Consider the following 17,682-nt stretch of genomic DNA (forward strand, 5'->3'; position numbering starts at 1 on the left):
ATAAGCTCGTTAATTGATCGGGATCGCGTTAATTCGGCCGATAATGAAGTTCGGACGACCGTGACGTCACAATCGGCAAAAAAAAAAAGTGGTTACATTGTAAACTTGGTACACCTTGTCCCCCGGAGTCCAGGTTTAAACAGTTTTGTAAACAAGCGTCACACGTGAAAGCTGATTTGCGTACAATTACGATTTAAGGGTGTGAGTGTAATGTTGCAAATGGATCGTGTGCGTTTAATAAACGGCGTTCTGCGAGTGAAGAGATACGAGCAAAAAGCTGTAAAAGTAAATTGTGCTAACCTACATAAAGCATCGGCGAGGATAAGTTATGGTTGATTGCTGTTTGTGCAGGAGACACACATTATCGGTATTATAGTGATAAATTGAGCATATGAAAGACGCGTAGATGGAAGTGGAGAGACGATGATTCGTCATGCAAAGGTGCTGAAATAATGCAATTTAAGTGGTCAGAAGGAAGAATGTTACGTTTTCGAGGATAAAAGTATGCGTATGCCATGTAGAAAATTCAGAACAATATACATAATCCATCGACATTGAACAGAGGAACGTGTGGCATAGATAAATGTTGTAAATGTGAAAAGAAAACGAACACTAAATATTTCAAGTGTAATATGGGCTGGGGAGAAATAGTAAATATGAAATAGTAAATAGAATTTAAATATTTTTTCATGTGTGTAGTTACATATGGAAATAGTATTGTGCAATAAGTATTTCATTAAAATATAAGAAAATAATATTTCATTAAATAGTAATATTTCACAGAATACTATTTAGAATAACGGTATTGCAACTAATAGTATATATATATGCAATACCATTGTTGCAATACCATTATTCTAAATAGTATTCTGTGAAATATTACTATTTGATGAAATATTATTTTGCTATATTATATTATATATATATACGTATACACGTATCACGTTTATATCTCATATATCTGTATACACGTACCACGTTTATCTCTCACATAGCCGTATATACTTATCTTATTTATATTTTTATCACACTTTGGACGTACATACAATACTACTCGTTCTTCTTCATCTGGTTCATCTTCTATTTTTCCTAACTATCAATACACAACATTCACACAACACACATACCAACCTTGGTTGCTACGCTCGTCAACATTTATAATGTATCAACCTAACAGAATAGAAGACAGCGAGTGATAATTGTGAAATATGTTCAGTTTTAAAATTTCTATGTCTTATTTTTCAATTCACTATTTTCGATATTTGAATCCGAGTGAAAGTAGCAAATAGTATTTTCTCATGATTTAAACGAAATAGTATTTCATTTAAGCATTATATGATATAGTATTTCCAAATAGTATTTACTCATGCAAATATTTCAATGTTTACTGTTTTATATTTGAATTATTTCGAATTTTCCCCAGCCCTGGTAATATGAAATTGAAGATATTTAAAATATAAAGAGAATCGTTCATTCACGATCGACTTCAGTTTATTGAAATATTCACCGTACTATTAACATTGGAATGTTGATTATTTTGAGAAGGATGTTCTTTACGGATAAGAGAGGCAGAAATAGAAATATCACGTTCATATAGTTTTTCGATAAAAAGACGAGACTCTCAAAGTTACTTAATTCATTTGCAAAGAATACGCATTAATTTCGTCGTTCACGGCGCGAACGAACTTATTACACAATCTGATACATGAAGAGATAAATTGGGTAGATAGAATGGCATTTTTTTCGTTCAAGACTTCACTTATGAGACTTCCACTTCACAATTTTCGTGAAAATTAGTTCTGAAAAGTCACACGATCAAATTTGGAACATGAATAAGCAATAAAATTCTAACGGGATAACGAGCGATTTTTTCATTCTGTTGAACTTTGTCTACTCTACTTCCCTTTGTTATTACCATCCATGGTCGACGTGTAATTTCGACCACGAATTAGGCTATAACCAGCGTTCCTTCCGAGAAATCGTCTTTCGTTAGACTTTCGTCAATTTGAGCAAGTGACAAAGCGCGATCGTTAATGGATCCACAAAAAGTCCTCCGAGGGATTAAAAATAGTGATAAATCGACTCCCAGCCGATTTCAATCACAGTAATCTCCGCTTTCGATCAACGTGTGCAACGAACGAAGTAAAAAGGTAGAAATACAATTTCACTGATGTAAAAATGTAATAGTAAAGTGTAATTATATATTTTCGTAAATCTAGTACATGGGAAAGATCTACGTTTGATTTGTTTTCGTGGAATGAATGATTTTATGCAGATATATTAAACAAGTAGATACAGAATACAGTATGTAGCTTGTCAAATAAAAATATTACAAATATATACGACAAAAATATATCTAGATCGATTTTTAAAAAAATTTAAATCTACGAAACTACATGTTGAAGATTATAAAACTATCATCTTGCTACTTTTAGCGTCAAAAATTTAATTTCAGTCGCGTTACGATTGCTTCATCGTTTCTATATTACGATCGTAATTGTCGTTTAAAATTCGAAATTAAAAAAAAAAAAATGAAATGTTCATTGCAAATATCCAATTGTCACGGGTCGTGTATTTATTGAGGTAGCCCAAAATTTCCCCAATACGAAGACGGGGTCCTTAGCCTTACACGATGAAGTTTGTAGTAGTTGCGTAACACATACGCACGACTCGCATGAATGAATGCATTCATAAAGGCGGGCCGACGTGGCGCGCATGTTACACATACAGTTGACTGCAATCTCAATAAGAAAATATGTCTATTATGTTGTTACAATAACGATATCAATTCATTGACTGTCGTGGCACTGTGCGAGCCCATTGTCTTCAAACGAGCGCTGGCTGCCCGTATTTGACAGGCCACGGCTCTTCGCCCCTTTTCTTTTCATTTCTTTTCTTTTTCTTCGTAAATGAAATTCGTTCGTACAAAACTTGATGCCAAAATGCAACGCGCGCACACGGTGATCTTTTTTTTTTAAATTAATATTTAGAATTAATACATGAAACAACTCGAGCGTTACCAATTCCAGGATATTAATTTTAGATTTTAATTTTAATTTTAATTTTAATTATCTTTGATCGTAGAGGATACAGAAAAAGCTTATATGTTACAAATTCATAACCTTGGTAATTTAATAATCGGAGTGCAAGTATCGTGATCTACATTCGACTATTTGAGAGTCGAAACAAATATTCTAGTAAATTTAATACTTGATATTTGGATAACGAGTTATACGTTGATACAAGTTTTTGGTGTATTAATCATTAACTGAATATTAATCCAGAGGACAAAATTTTTTCTAAACAATTTGTCTTTTAATATTGAAGCTTTCCAAATCCCAATATTGAATTCCAAGGATTCGTTTGATATCTAAAAATCGACAAATATTAAAAAATAATTTGACGATTCAAAACGAATTTAGTAGAAGTTGTAATATTATTACAAATTACTATCGGTTAATAAGTTATGACTAATTCGCTGTAGGTCTTGCACGTAAACTTGTACTTGGAGTTGGTATAATAAGTAATATATTCACTATCTGTAATTTTTTTTTCCTAACACGGTAGTTCCCGAACGAGTAATACAAAGCCTCGCTGAGGATTCGAAACGAATGATTTTCATAGATAATTGATTTCGTCGGGTGATCCTACTTCCTCCGGGCAAAACTGACACACGATGTTTTAACTGACGGAGCACAGTCTGGTAATTGAATTTAAAGGGCGGAAGCGAAGAAATCTGGTCCCCTTTCGTATTAACCTAATCAAGTTCAGTTGCCGGTACCGTCGGCCGTCGCGGTCACAATAGAGACATTAAATTGTTAGTACGGATTTATTAAACCCGACGCTGTGTTACAGCCGTGAAACTATTTAATTCCTCGAAGGTCCGCTCCGTTCCAATTACGCGTAAAATGACTATAGCCGCCTACCAGCTATCTACCCTGTCAATCTTCCGCCGTTTTTGATACTTTAATTTTGGCAAGGCAATATGTAGCGATTAATTTTAACCGAATTGTTCTATATGTTTCTTTTTCTTTTTTTTTTTTTTATCGTCCTGTTTGCGTCGAATAAAGTTTTCTCCTGCTGCGCGTCTTTAATACTTTTTCTTTTTATTTTTCTTTCGTACGATGTGAAATAAAATTAATTTGTCTCAGGAGGAATAACTATTGTTCTTCAGATTTAATTTTTTTAAATCAATAAGACGTCGTTTGAAGTTTATTGTATATTTTGTTCAATTTACAAATTGAAGGTAAATTTAACGCGATGTTTAATGAATAATGCACACCACCGGTGAAAAATTAATCTTTGTTTAATTATATATTTACAGAAAATCATCATTGGTTATATTATTTCAGTTTAATAATTAATCGTTTGTTTCTATAAAACTTTAATATTTTACAATTCCTCTGTATCAATTCCACTGGAATCGGAAAATATTGCACGCTTTGTAACTATTGAAATATTGTATTTCATAGTATTAATCTTTATGTATAACGATGTGTACCTTGTTTGTTCTTTTCCATTGATTAAACTAAAAAAGCAAATAATGTACAACTTGTACGAATTTCATGAAACGTCGAAGAAAATTGCTGCACATTAATATTTTACATACTACTTGGCGAATTATTTACAAAATGATACAAAATTTATCGGAGACTTTTTTCATTTGAAATTGCCAATATCGGTTGATCTTTTGCGTATTGCGACAAAGTTATTTAAACACTTGTCAATTTCAATTGCTTCTAAATTATTCAAAAATTTTACACCCATCGTCTCGATATTATATTTGTTGAAGTGTTTTTCAAGACAAATGATACTTCTTTCTGCAAAGTTTCCTCAGCCTCTCGATACCTCTCGATCGATCGCGTCCGTACTCGTTCTCCCACGCGTCCAACAGCAAATTGTAGTACCTGTCTTCCTCGAAAAACGCGAAATAGTTGAACGTGTCGGGCGTGGGGAATATCCTCTCGAAACGGCCGGTCTGAGCGATCTCGTCCTCGTGTCTGATCAAAACCCGGACGTCGTCAGGCGTCAGACTCTTCAGAATCGATCTCAGGTAGTACTTCCTGTTGTACTTCCTGTTCAAAAAATGATACTGCTTCTTTCGCTCTTGCCACGTTAGTACGTTCGAGTACAACTGCCGATTGTAGCAAATGGCGTGTTTCCTGTAGAACGATCTGAGAAGCCTCAACTCCTTGTCGGTCAGCAGATCGGGCACGTGAAAGCCAACTAGATTCAGATAATCCTTGGCCAACTGTCCCTTGACGAGGTTGCACAACGGCGTGTCTGGTTCCATCGAAGGGAAATCGTTCACCTCGAGGAGCCAAGGTCTGCACTCACTGTCGAGTAGAACGTCAAAGCCGAAAAGCTGGTAGAAATTGTACGTCGTCAGCGAGGTTCTCTTCCAAGCTCTGTACAAAGAGGGTTCCGCGGATATCACGGTCTTGACAGCGATGTCCTTGATCTTGGTCCAAATCTCCACAGCGTCCACGCTCTCCGTGGTGGCCAAATATCTCCACAGACAGTTCAACGACCACATGTTGCCCTTGCACGCGTCCGGATCGTCGTTGGGCTGGAAGTTCGGGCTGACCTTGTTTACGCTGGTGTTGGTCAAGTGCATGAACCTGTCTGACAGTGTGTTCATGTGATCGACGTACTTGACGGTGGCCAGCCTGACCAGACCCTCGTTGTAGACGTAGATCCTCAGAGGATCGATGCTGGTCAACAGCACGTACAGCCTCATGTCGAATTTCACGCCGTCGATCAATCTAGGCGGCGAGATGTACCTCTGAGCTACGTACGAACGATAATTGGGAATCTCGTCGAGATTCGACACTACCTTGATACCGGTACCCGCGCAACAGTCCGGCGGCTTCACGATCCAGAACCCGCCGTTCTTCTTCATCGTTCCCTTCAAACCGAGCCTCTCGCTCGGCAGAACGAACGTCAGTGGCACGTAGTCGAAATGCTTCGCGCCGAACTTCCTTCTCATCTGTCGAAAGTTCCGCCAGAGCAGTATCTTGTCGCCTAATTCGGCGCTGCTTGGAAAGTGATTGATCTTGGAGTAATTATTGGTCCGTCCGAGTTTCTCATAAGCTGACGTGCTGCACCAAGTGCCGCACCAGTTGTCAGCGTGCTTGCTGGTGGTCCTGAATCCAGACCTGCGGACCATCGCCATCACGATCTTCGGCGTGTTTTTCTTCGTCATCCACCAGAGCAGATGTTTGGTCATTTGGATCGGCAGCTTGGTGGTGGTTCCGTTCGCGTGGAAGATGATGAACGGGGGCACATGGGCGAACAGGCTCGAACGCATCGGTAGCGACAAGTTCTTCGAGTCGCCAGCACCTACCGGATCGCTAATTCGACGAATCGATCTGGCTAGTATCAGACGTTCGGTGATGTCCACGTACGAGTACATCTCGTCTTCTTCCGAACCGCAGTCCAACGACAGTTTGCTCGAGCTGGTATTCGTGCAGGAGTCTCGATTCGATCGGGACGTCATGTCGATCTTCCTCTTTGCCTCTTTCGTCAGTTTTCCTTTCTTTTTTTTTTTTTTAAATTTTTTTAAATTTTCACTTTTGCGTTTTGTTGTAAGATTCACCGGGAATTTAAAGTGTTTGGCCGAAAATGGTGATAGTTGGGGTTAACGAAAGGTGAGAGGAGCGAAGTTGGAAAGTTTTCTGGGCTGTCGCCTGCCTTGAAGTTGGAGCTTTACGGGATCGATAGCCGATGATTCAAAGTTGTGAATAGAAAATGGCTGAAATTTGTTAAGTGGATGCTGAAATGTACATTGCAAGTGAAATGTATGGCGAAGAGTATAATGTAGGAGAGGAAATTGAAACATACGTCGATATCAATCTTTATTTTTTTTATTTTTTATTTTACCATTAGAAATTAAAAAAATTACAGTAGTACAATGTTCGAAATCATTTTTATTTACTTATATCTTACTTACTTTATTTCGTACTCGATACAAATTCACGAAACTAAGGCTTTCGGACTGAAAATTTTAATAAGTTTTTATTCTCTTGGCCATTCGGATTTTGTTCATTAACACGTTCCGTTATATTAGAATTATTAATAACAAACGAAGGAACAATTGAATTTATCAGTAGAGTGATCTTGAAATAAATACATATAATAGTAATTGTTATCCTTTCATCGAACAGCTAATTGTTAAATAATCTTTTTCTGGTGAATCGAGAATTAAATAACTGCAATTTCGTTACCTCAATAAAAATCAAACGTTTTATCAATATAATTTTTAATAATAATCATCAAATGACGTTCTACAGTGATCTTCGTCTTTCAAAAATTAAATTCCAATTTAAATTCCGATAATTTCATTGATATTGTTACTCACTAATTTTATCACATGCAGTACGTTTAACATAATTTTCAATGATTACCAAATTAACGCTCCGCAATAATCGTCATTCTTCCATCAAATAAAAAGTTAAGTATCCCAGTATATTGATTAATTTTGGTCTTACAAAAAAAGAAAAAGTATAATAAGAAATGAACGTGTTATCAAACACCTACGAACGGTCCTCCGCAACAAGTATCACAAAAAGAACTCTACAAATCTCGTCTGGATTGTTTGCATTGTTTCTTCCCGCGAAAATACTCAAAATTCGAAACGAAAGAGCTTGGTCGCAACGTCGTAAAATTGCCAAGCCAAAATCAACGTCGTACGTCTAAGGAAGGATTTGCACAACCTTGTAAAGAAGGCACATGAACGTGAACATTTTGTTACGTGACGTCAATCTAGACCGATCGTTCGTATACAGCGAGATGGTGATACACGTATGTATGTATATTTATCTATAATGTATTCGTATATAAAAGAAAGAGAGAAGGGATTTTTCCTTTTTTCTTTTGTCGTTTCTCCCTTTTCCTCTTCGCCGAAACGCGTCACGTTGCCCCGTCGACGAGTGAAACGGTTTCACATGAAAAACAGCGTCCCGTGAAGAGGAACGCGACACATTAATTAACAGACGGTCGGCTGCTCCAAGTGATACTTTTGCTGGCAGAGTTTCTCCAATCTCATGATCCCCTCGGACCTGTTGCCTGCGTACTTCGTCTCCCAAGCGTCGAACAACATGTTGTAGTACCTCGGGACGTCGAAGTACTGGAGGTACGGGTAGCTGGCGGCCGTTGGAAAGATCTTTTCGAAACGATCCAGCTGCGTCAGCTCGTCCTCGTACATGATCAACTGCCTGACGTCGTCCGGTGTCAAGTTCTTGATTATCAGTTCCAGATACTCCTCCCGATTCTTCAGATTCGTGTAAACCGACTGTTTCACCCGTTCCTGGTAGCTGAGCACGGTCTTGTGCAGCCTGTAGTCCTGACAGACCACGTCGAATTGGTACTTGTCCGCCAGTTTTTTCGCCTCTTCGGCCGGCAAGGTGTTGGGCAGTTGATAGCCGGCTACATTGAACACAGTCTTGATCAACGGCCCTTTGATAGCAGTGTCCAGGGTCGATGACGATTGCAGCGAGGGCGAGATGTTCACCTCGAGTAGCCAGGGCTTCAGGTTCTCGTCGAGGAGGATGTCGAAGCCGAACAGCTCGTAGCAACAGTAACGGGACGACGTGTTCACCCTGGTCAGGGGCGTTATGTTCGTCTCGCCGGCGATCATCGTCTTGACGACGATGTCCTTCACAGTGGCCCACAACTTGGAGACGTCCACTTGCTCCCTCTCCAGGTAGGACCAGAGCGTTCTCAGTGCCCACTTGTGACCGGTGCACGAGTCGACGCAGTCGTTACTGGTGTACGTGGAGTTGGTCTTGTTGATGCTGTAGTTGGTTAGGTGCATGAAACGATCGCTGAGGTAGTTTATGTCGTCGTTGTACTTGACCGAGGCGAACCGGACCAATCCGTCCGGGTATATGTAGACCTTCAGTGGGTTGAAGCTTGTGACGAGGACGTAGAGGCGCAGATCGAACTTGGCGCCGCTGATCAGCTTCGGCCTGGACAGGTACTGCTGGACGATGACCGCGCGTTTCCGCGGTATCTGCGACCAACGGTGAACCACCTTGATCCCAGCACCCCGGGCGGACGCCGGTGGTTTAACGATCCACTTGGCCTTGCTGCCGACCTTTTTCCACACCTGACGGAAACAGCTGAGATCCCGCGGCAGCACGTACGTCCTCGGTATGAAGTCGAACTCCTTCACCTCGTGCTTCAGCATCATCCGGTTCAAATTCAACCAGAGGCAGTCCTTCCGCCCGATCTGGAACGTCCCCGGGAAATGGTTGATCTTCTGCGACTCCTTCAGCGTTCTGAAGCACGAGGACTTCATGTGCTTGCCCCAGGTGCCGCACCACTCCTGGCATCTCTTCATCAGTTGAAAACCTGAGTTGATCAATGTACGACGTACGATTAATGGCGTGATCGTGCTGAGATGCCACTTGAGGTATTTGGTTACTTCGTGTGGCATGATCGGCGGTTCGTTGCAGTCAAACGACTGGAACGCGATGTACGGCGCCACGTTCGAGAACAGACTTCGCCTCAGCGGTATGTCGTCGCCGATCGGTGTCTTGTTGTCGCCATCGGCATCGGGAAATCGGCCGAGCGTTAGCACTGGTTGATCGATATCGATGAACGGCGGGATCTCCTCGTCTTCGTCCTCGTTCTGGCTCTCGAGGTCACCGCCATCCACGCTGTACTCGACGCTCGCGATCTTGTGACGGTGATTGCAAGCGATTACGTCCATCCTGGACAGTCTGTAACATCTACGGTGAAGAAACGTGTTTGCTTTTAGTTGGGTCGTCGCGCGAGCGCCGTTCCGCGAGCTATCGGCGCGAAAGCGAATCGGATCGGCCATCGTTCTCTCACTTTCGTCGTTTCGCGTCATCGCCGCGGCCTCTCCAACCTACAAACGTCGCTGATCATCCACACGCGCGTGCTCGCTCGAGATATATCGACAACGCGCCGCCGCGAACATCGACAACTTCCGGTTAGGTTTCGGTTTCAGGCTTTTCATCATTTCACGAATTTCACGAAAGTGCTCCTCTGCGTTGCCGCGTTTGACATTACGAAATCATTTTTTGTGCAACCACTTGCGCTGGACAGCTGATTGCGGACCATAACGAGTGACCAAACCGTACACAATAATTCGTCGCTTTCATTTCGAACTCGTCGGTACGGCATCGCTGGATAGAAATTATCGAGAAGTAATAAATTTATTATTTGTTTTTCCTATCTTGTATTACTTAAATATAAAAATTTGATATTTTTTATAATAAAGGTAAGAGATTAAAATATATAATTATATATATATATATATATATATATATATAAATTTAATATTTTTGTTAAAAATAAATATATAATAATATTTATTCATAATATTACACAAAATATATAAAAATTTAATATTTTTTATAATAAAGGTAAGAGATTAAAATATATAATTATATATATACATAAATTTAATATTTTTAATAAGGGTTTTTAATATACTTGAAACTGAGAAAATGTTGCAATTTTCAACAAAAAATTCTCGACGTGCGTAGCATACCAGCGCAAGAGATTGATACTCATATTTTTTTCTCTTTTTTTGTTTCAGTTCACGAAGAGCAAGATGCAAGGGAAGTTGAAATACTTTCAACGGTTAACAACCCGAAGAAGAACGGCGATTTTCCACGGTACGAGTGAACGGTACGAGAGACGGATGAAGACGGACGAGATGGTGTATCGCGTAACATGTGGCGACATTGTTGCACACTGCGGCGATGTAACAACTTTCGCGGAGGAACGTATGGGCGTGTTCGCCTGCCAAAAGAAAATCGTGTTTGATTCTTCCGCGCGATAGATACGCGACACGAGGTTGCGTTGCGTACACGCCGGCTTAAATAAATGATCGCCGCTTTCGCGCACACTGACGAGACATCGTTATAATTCTCTTTAAACGATACAGCAGCCCGTATAAAAACGGTCATATCGATGCGTCGGCCGCATTACATCCCATCGGGAGGGACGAGAAAGTTTATCTTCCGAACGAATCTCACGGCGCGTACGTATCGTTTATAACTTTTTAAATATCGTCGAGGCGTTATCGGCCCGTTTAATCAATTTTCCTAGGTCGTCACGTACCTATTTAAATTATATAAACAGCAGCTGTCGTCAGCATTCTGCAGAATGGAGCCTGGCCGATACCTAAAACAGAGAAATTCACGGTTGTCACTCGAACTCGATACTGATTGCGAGTACATTTATTTCGATTCGGTGGAACGAATCGACAAGATTGCAGGACGATGCGCGTGGGTTTGAGAGTTCTCGCGTACAGTTTCAATTCGAATAGCAATGCAAACAACGTGATGAAAATAATGTATTGTGTAAGTGTGAACAATCGTGAGTACAGTGTCTCTTCACGAAAATATTCGAACGAGATATTATAGACGAAATTTTTATTTATGCATAACGTGTGAAATTGTATCGAGATTCTATGTATTATTTATAAAAAAATTCCTCGAATATATTCGCGAGCAACTTTACACGGACACTTTGGTCGAGTGTAAATATCATGCGTTGATAACGTTCATCATCAAATATCTTAAATATTCTTCCACTATTCTTCCAAAATTTTCTGCTCCCAAAAGATACCCTCCAGTTCAAAGTTCAGCTGTGCAAATTATCCCGGCATCATCTTCAATATGAAATGCATTATCAAAAATCAGACGCTGATGGCAAGATTTCAACGACTTAATCAGCCACTATCTTCGGCCCCCTCCCCTCCCTCCCTTTGAGGATATTACACCGTCGTTTGAACCATTGCAGAAAAATCAGCAGCTTTATTTTATAATCGAATTATCTGCGGGTGAAATCGATCGATTCCGAGTTCCGGATCGAAAGACGAACGACGCGCGAACCGGTCAATTAAAACAACTCTTGCGGCTTAATGCATCGTTGATACGATCGGGACATGCTCCCTGTAAGTACTTTGGCGGTTCGCCGTCGTTATCGATCGATCGTAAACGGAACCTATAATAACGGTAAGAAGGAGGGGTAAAAAAAAAAGGGGGAGAAAAATCAGGGCAAAGAAAACTGGGTGGCGGGGGCAGGGAGAGGAAGAGGAGACGAAGGGAAAGCAAGAGGCGCATTAGGGTGATGTTTTACTCGAGTCGATATATATCGAAGTTGCTGCATACGGGATTCCACAGTTTCACGAAAATTGTAAACGTCATTCTAGAAAGTGTTTTTCGTGATATTTATGGCGATATATCACGATATATATATCTCGGTTGTAAGGTTTACAGTTTATGACGTATAATTTACATTGACGATTGTAAAATTTATAATTTATGACATAATCAATATTTGTTGACAGTTTATTTAAAGTTCGAAGCTTGTTTAATTCAATATAATTGATATTTAGGTGGGTAGATTATTATGTATGAGCTATGAATTCGTGTGTAAGTGCGAAAGCGTGACTCGATCGGTCACTATTAACGGATAAACCTTCGATGATTGCTTGCAAATTCGACGCGGCTGCAATCATGCGTCTCCGATCTTTTGCATACGGGATTCCACAGTTTCACAAAAATTGTAAACGTCATTCTAGAAACGTGGTTTTTGTGATATTTATCGCGATATATCACGATATATATATCTCGGTTGTAAGGTTTACAGTTTATGACGTATAATTTACATTGACGATTATAAAATTTATAATTTATGACATAATCAATATTTGCTGACAGTTTATTTAAAGTTCGAAGCTTGTTTAATTCAATATAATTGATATTTAGGTAGGTAGATTATTATGTATGAGCTATGAATTCGTGTGTAAGTGCGAAAGCGTGACTCGATCGGTCACTATTAACGGATAAACCTTCGATGATTGCTTGCAAATTCGACGTGGCTGCAATCATGCGTCTCCGATCTTTTCTTCCTTTTTTCCCCCATTTTTTTTTTTTTTTTTCTCTTTCCTCTTCGTCGAGACGAAAAAACATCTGCGCGTCCCCGCGTTATTACGGTTTTTAATCGGTAACCGCCATCCGATCTCGATCAGCGTTCGCTGATCTGTAATTTATAGGCTTGGTTTCGGATCGTGCGTCGAAAGTGAATCCGGAATTGGCGGGAAAAGTGATTTGAATCGCCGGTGATGCGTGTTCCGACGTATGTACGGGAAGTTTAAGCTTATTGCTAGAAGTGCGGTTACAATACCTCTAATTTCACTCCTCGAACGTGCGTGCGTGCGTGATTTCTTTTCCGAGTGTACTCGATGTCCGTAAAATGGTGGCTCGAAGGCGGAAGAATAAGCACAGAAGAGTTTTTTTTTTTTTATTTGAGACTTTGTTTGCGAGAGAATGAGATTTGAAGATTCGTCAACTCGAAATTGATCCAATTTCACCGACTGCAGAAATATCTTTCTCAAGTAACAAACAACACGACACTCGTTACGAAAATTAAGAAAAGAGTAATGTTATGCAAGTCCACTTTTTAAAAAATTTTGTGCGAACACTGAAATACGTATATATTTAATTCAGCTACTGATTTCTTCACGCTGCTGGTCAACTATTGTTCGAATGGTATCTGAAAGACTGTTAAAATTCCTCAGACACAGTCAGAAATAAAGAACAAAGACCCATAATGTCAAATTGCTGTCATTAATAAATCAAGGGAGGATGATTTGTAACAACTCTCTCTCTCTCTCTGTCTCGCTTATCGAAAGCCAAGTCGAAAATTTATTTCTCGTGTCGTGCGAGTTTCTTATTCTTTTTTCGACAAAAGAGTCGCCGTCCTTTCGATGGCCTGGCGAAATTACAGGATCGAAAATTACAGGACATTCTGTAGAGTAAGTTGCGAAACGGTCGGCGCGAAGAGCTCGAGAGAAGAGACGATTGATGGGTCCTCGTGTCGTGAAAGTAGCGAATCATTGATCCGTCGAAATTAGGTTATCACTGGGATCGCGTATTTTTTCTTTTTTTCTTTTTTCCCTGACTTTTTTCTTTCCTCTCGTGCGTCAGTAATCACCAGAATTGATTTAACATGGATCGAGAACACGGGTAAGGAAGATACGTGATACATGCGAGACGATCGTTGAAAGAAAGTATATGAAACAGACGTTTCCATGCTTTTTGACAGGATACAATTTTAATCGCCGATAAGAGCAACATCCCGAAACGATTTTATTACTCGTACATAATTACGCGTGTAGATAGGTAGTAGAGTTATTACGGCGCGATGGTAATCTTTGTGCGTAAAAGACCATGTTTGGGTATTATTGTAAGATACAGTCAATCAGGCGAAAGTCTGCGTACTCCTTGGATGGATCTTGAAATGTGCAGATCGAGAAAAGGCGCCGACTTTGGTATGTTTGAGTCGTTCGAAATTCACATATTTCTCTAATAATTATATAATAATTCTCTTTAATAATTTAATAACAATTCTCAAATAACAAAAATTCCCTAATAATTTAATTTTCATACATATCGTTAAAAAAATAGGGTATCTTATTTCTTCTGTTCTAAAATAGGATATTTCATATGTTTTTATATGCATTCTGTCCACCTCTGTAGATATTTCATGATTTTAGAATGATTTTAGAATTTTAATAAGAAGAAATTTTATTCGTGACACCGTGATTTTATGTTTCCAAGTCGTTCCTTTCTAATCCTTTCTATCATTTTAAATTGAATTTGTATCTTTTGCTAATTATTAACAACCGAAAATGTTTTACAAGCTGTTTTTAAAGAGAAGGCAACGTATAGAAGACACATTTGTCATTTTATTAGTTACAAGCACGGAAGAATCAAATTTCTGTTGATTTCGATAAATTATCACATACAATATATGGTATTATAATTCATACTACATCTGAGATATATTGATCTGGTATATAAGATACCAGATTTCTCTCTTGGTATAAACATTAATTAACATCAATTAGACAGAGTACCAGTCATTAATAGACCAAAGGGATTCAAAGGATCAAGGACGACAAAAGGAAGTTAATCAAATTACAAAAAAAATCAACGACAATTAAGATTGAAACAATGCGTTTATTGATTTATGCACAACGTGCGATCGGTTTTAACAAAAACACCGTTACGTCTAAAAAAAAAAAGGAGAAAAAAAAAAGAGAATGAATCTTGCCTCTTAAACGTAACAAATTAAAATCTATAATAATAATAATAATAATAATGATAATAATAATAATAATAATAATAATAATCCTTCTACATTTACGAGAATATAGTTTACATCTCAGGTACAAAAATCGAACCCTATCACAGACGTGTGTCACTTAAAGCTTCATCATTTATTTACAATACAATAGCGGAGATGAGAGAGAAAAAGAAGAGAGCGTGAGAAGATAGAGCTCCTCTCGGTGAACGAAAGTGCCGAGATACCATTATCAATTACTTAACGAGAACTACATTTATCATCCTATGTGCGAGTATATTAACCAAAAAGTCCTATAGTCCCTCGACAAACGCGAACGAGGTCCAACAATTTTCAACGTGTGGAAGACAAATGATTCGTCGTTTTCCCTCCTTGTTATTCGTCCTCTGGCCCGCTCCCTGGGCCAACGAGTCTCTCTTTTGCTTCGCCTTCAGGAAGGAACCGGAAGGGACCGAGTTTGATCAACTCGGGATCATCGATCGTCGAGCTTCATTCTCTCGATGAGAATGATCCTTCACCAAGGTCGCCAGACAGCGTTCGAGGATTCCGTAGACTCCCCCGACGAACTGGCCACGCTCATGGGACTCTGCGGCGGCGTGTAAACGTTCTGCGGCACGTTGACGGTCACGTTCGCTGATGGATTGGTGGCGGCTGGTGTCGTTTTACCGACGCTGGTCACCACCGTCGTCGACGACGTCGTCGTCGTTGTCATCGTCGTCGTCGTGGAGGCGGCGTTGGTGGCGAGAGTGGTGGACGTTGTTGGGCCTTCGAGTCGTCGAAGACAGCCACCGAGGTGTCTCATCAATTGGGCACCGGCGGCTGGGTGAACCGCCGCGGCGACAGGCGTCGACAGAAACGACGATACTTCCTGAGCGCACTGGGTGAATCCTTCGCGAAATCTGTCCGCGTAGCTGTTCTCCGGCGTCAGCGTGAGCCTTCTCGCGGCTCGTAGCGTGTGCAGGTGACGGACTGTGAGCTCGAGTATGTCGGCTTTTTCCAGCTTGGCCACATTCTCCCCCTCGGCCTGCAGAGCGGTCACCATCAGGTCCTTGAGCTCGTCGAGGCAGCGATTGATCCTCGCTCGCCTCTTCCTCTCCAGCATCGGTTTCATGACCTTCCTGTACTGATAGGTCCTCGACACTGGCTCTTCGTACTCCATGCTGGCGACCGGCGTGTAGCTGGTGTGCGGTGCCATGCCTCTCCCTTACCGATTCTTCGCAGATAGCCACTTGTCACAAACCAAAATTCAGAAACGGATTGAAACGGGAACTCGAGACGTGTCCCGCGATCGGATTGATAAGAGTTGAAAGACGCAAGACAAGCGTGTGCGTGCGTGCGTGCGTGCGTGCTTGCGTGTAAGATTGTTTCTGTGTGCGTTTTCTCGGAGTGCCGAGACTAGCCGTGTGCCCCACCGTGTTCACGACGGTTCTGAGTCTCTGGTGGGGACTGGATCGGCTACTTATACCCTCCGCGAGGAGATCCCTCCCACCAACTGTCCCATCGCGTTGCCCCTTCCGTGGCTGCAGTCCGGGGACTCTTCAGTCACGGGGGGAAGGGTGTCGGCCAGAAGGGGACAGGGGCAAACGGAAAGGGGAAGAGACGCACGAGTGAACCGTGCAGCCCGTGCACACAGCCAGCCACAGCAGCCGGAGCGTATCGTGGGAAGCTCGCGGGCAGAACAGTTCCCACAGATCGGGGGGCCTGTTGGGCCCGGCGCAGGTTCCCTCCATCCGTCTCTCTCTTTCTCTGTACGTGTGTCTATCCATGAGCTCTCGGCGAGCAGCGTGTTTCAGCGTGCTCGGTCGAGTGGCGCAGGGGGGCCTCTTCGTTGGTGCCAGAGAGCGCGCGGGAGAGGACCTTTTCGTGCACACCTGCACGTACTTTGCTCGACCGAGAGAGAATGGAGGGATCTCTCTCTCTCTCTCTCTCTCTCTCTCTCTCTCTCTCTCTCTCTCTCTCTCTCTCTCTCTCTCTGTCGTTGCTTCTGTTTCTGCTTCTACCACCACTACTACTACTATTACTACTATCACTAACACTACTGTTATACTCCTGGCCATCGCGTGGAAACGGGGTGCAGCGAAACCCGAAGAAAAAAGAAGCGGCGAGCACACGCCATGACGCGCGACCAGCACGAGGACGACCCGCGCGATCCGCACTCCGATCTTCACCGCTCTTTCTCCTTCTCTTCCGCTATCGCTCTCGCCTCGTACTCTTCGTCCTCTTGCCTCCTCTCGCTGGCTGTTCTCTCGTGTTCGTCGCTTTTGTTCGACCGCCTCGAACGCCGAGGGAGAACGATATCGTTGGCGATTCCATCGCGCGCGCTACCACGTTGTTCGCCGATCCGATTTTCTGATGGAGTTTATCTTGTCTTGACCTTGTGTTTCTCTGTCTTGTCGTTAGAAGGGAGGGATTCAGGATTTGATTTTTCTAGGCTAATTTGATTGACAATTTTTGCAATTGAATATGTTTTTGAGGATTTTTGTGATTAATAGAGATTAGAAGATGCAGATCTGTTAAATTTAATTTGCGAGAAAGAATTAGATTTTGTTA

The 17,682-nt window shown here is 41.2% G+C and overlaps 3 protein-coding genes and 1 long non-coding RNA gene across 6 annotated transcripts in view; 1 reads left to right on the forward strand and 3 right to left on the reverse strand.

Moving 5' to 3' along the window:
* The window catches only part of LOC122530969, a 44,582-nt gene extending 32,874 nt beyond the window's left edge, over positions 1–11,708 (forward strand). The window contains exon 4 of the long non-coding RNA XR_006307157.1: positions 10,571–11,708. This is a non-coding gene — a long non-coding RNA (uncharacterized LOC122530969). The remainder of the gene's footprint in view (positions 1–10,570) is intronic.
* LOC122530967 (tubulin polyglutamylase TTLL4-like) lies at positions 4,497–6,764 on the reverse strand. The gene has a single exon (XM_043658417.1). The coding sequence runs from the start codon at positions 6,497–6,499 to the stop codon at positions 4,799–4,801; it is 1,701 nt and encodes a 566-aa protein (XP_043514352.1). The 5' UTR covers positions 6,500–6,764; the 3' UTR covers positions 4,497–4,798.
* Positions 7,879–11,242, reverse strand: LOC122530966 (tubulin polyglutamylase TTLL4-like). Of its 2 annotated transcripts, none has more exons than XM_043658416.1 (2): positions 11,098–11,242; positions 7,879–9,725 (listed from the first exon to the last, which is right to left on the reverse strand). In XM_043658416.1, the coding sequence occupies exons 1-2, from the start codon at positions 11,214–11,216 to the stop codon at positions 7,988–7,990; spliced, it is 1,857 nt and encodes a 618-aa protein (XP_043514351.1). In that variant the 5' UTR covers positions 11,217–11,242; the 3' UTR covers positions 7,879–7,987. The 2 variants fall into 2 exon arrangements, with proteins under 2 accessions (XP_043514351.1, XP_043514349.1); XM_043658414.1 differs by having other exon boundaries at positions 7,879–9,734.
* Positions 11,709–14,988: 3,280 nt separating the features above from the next.
* On the reverse strand, positions 14,989–16,855 carry LOC122530970 (enhancer of split mbeta protein-like). 2 transcript variants are annotated; one of them, XM_043658420.1, is made up of 2 exons: positions 15,844–16,855; positions 14,989–15,813 (listed from the first exon to the last, which is right to left on the reverse strand). In XM_043658420.1, the coding sequence occupies exons 1-2, from the start codon at positions 16,325–16,327 to the stop codon at positions 15,647–15,649; spliced, it is 651 nt and encodes a 216-aa protein (XP_043514355.1). In that variant the 5' UTR covers positions 16,328–16,855; the 3' UTR covers positions 14,989–15,646. The 2 variants fall into 2 exon arrangements, with proteins under 2 accessions (XP_043514355.1, XP_043514354.1); XM_043658419.1 differs by having other exon boundaries at positions 14,989–16,852.
* Positions 16,856–17,682: the final 827 nt, after the last annotated feature.

The sequence above is a fragment of the Frieseomelitta varia genome, unplaced genomic scaffold (genome assembly GCF_011392965.1).
Source record: "Frieseomelitta varia isolate USP_RPSP 00005682 unplaced genomic scaffold, Fvar_1.2 scaffold_37, whole genome shotgun sequence".
Taxonomy (NCBI): Eukaryota; Metazoa; Arthropoda; class Insecta; order Hymenoptera; family Apidae; genus Frieseomelitta; species Frieseomelitta varia.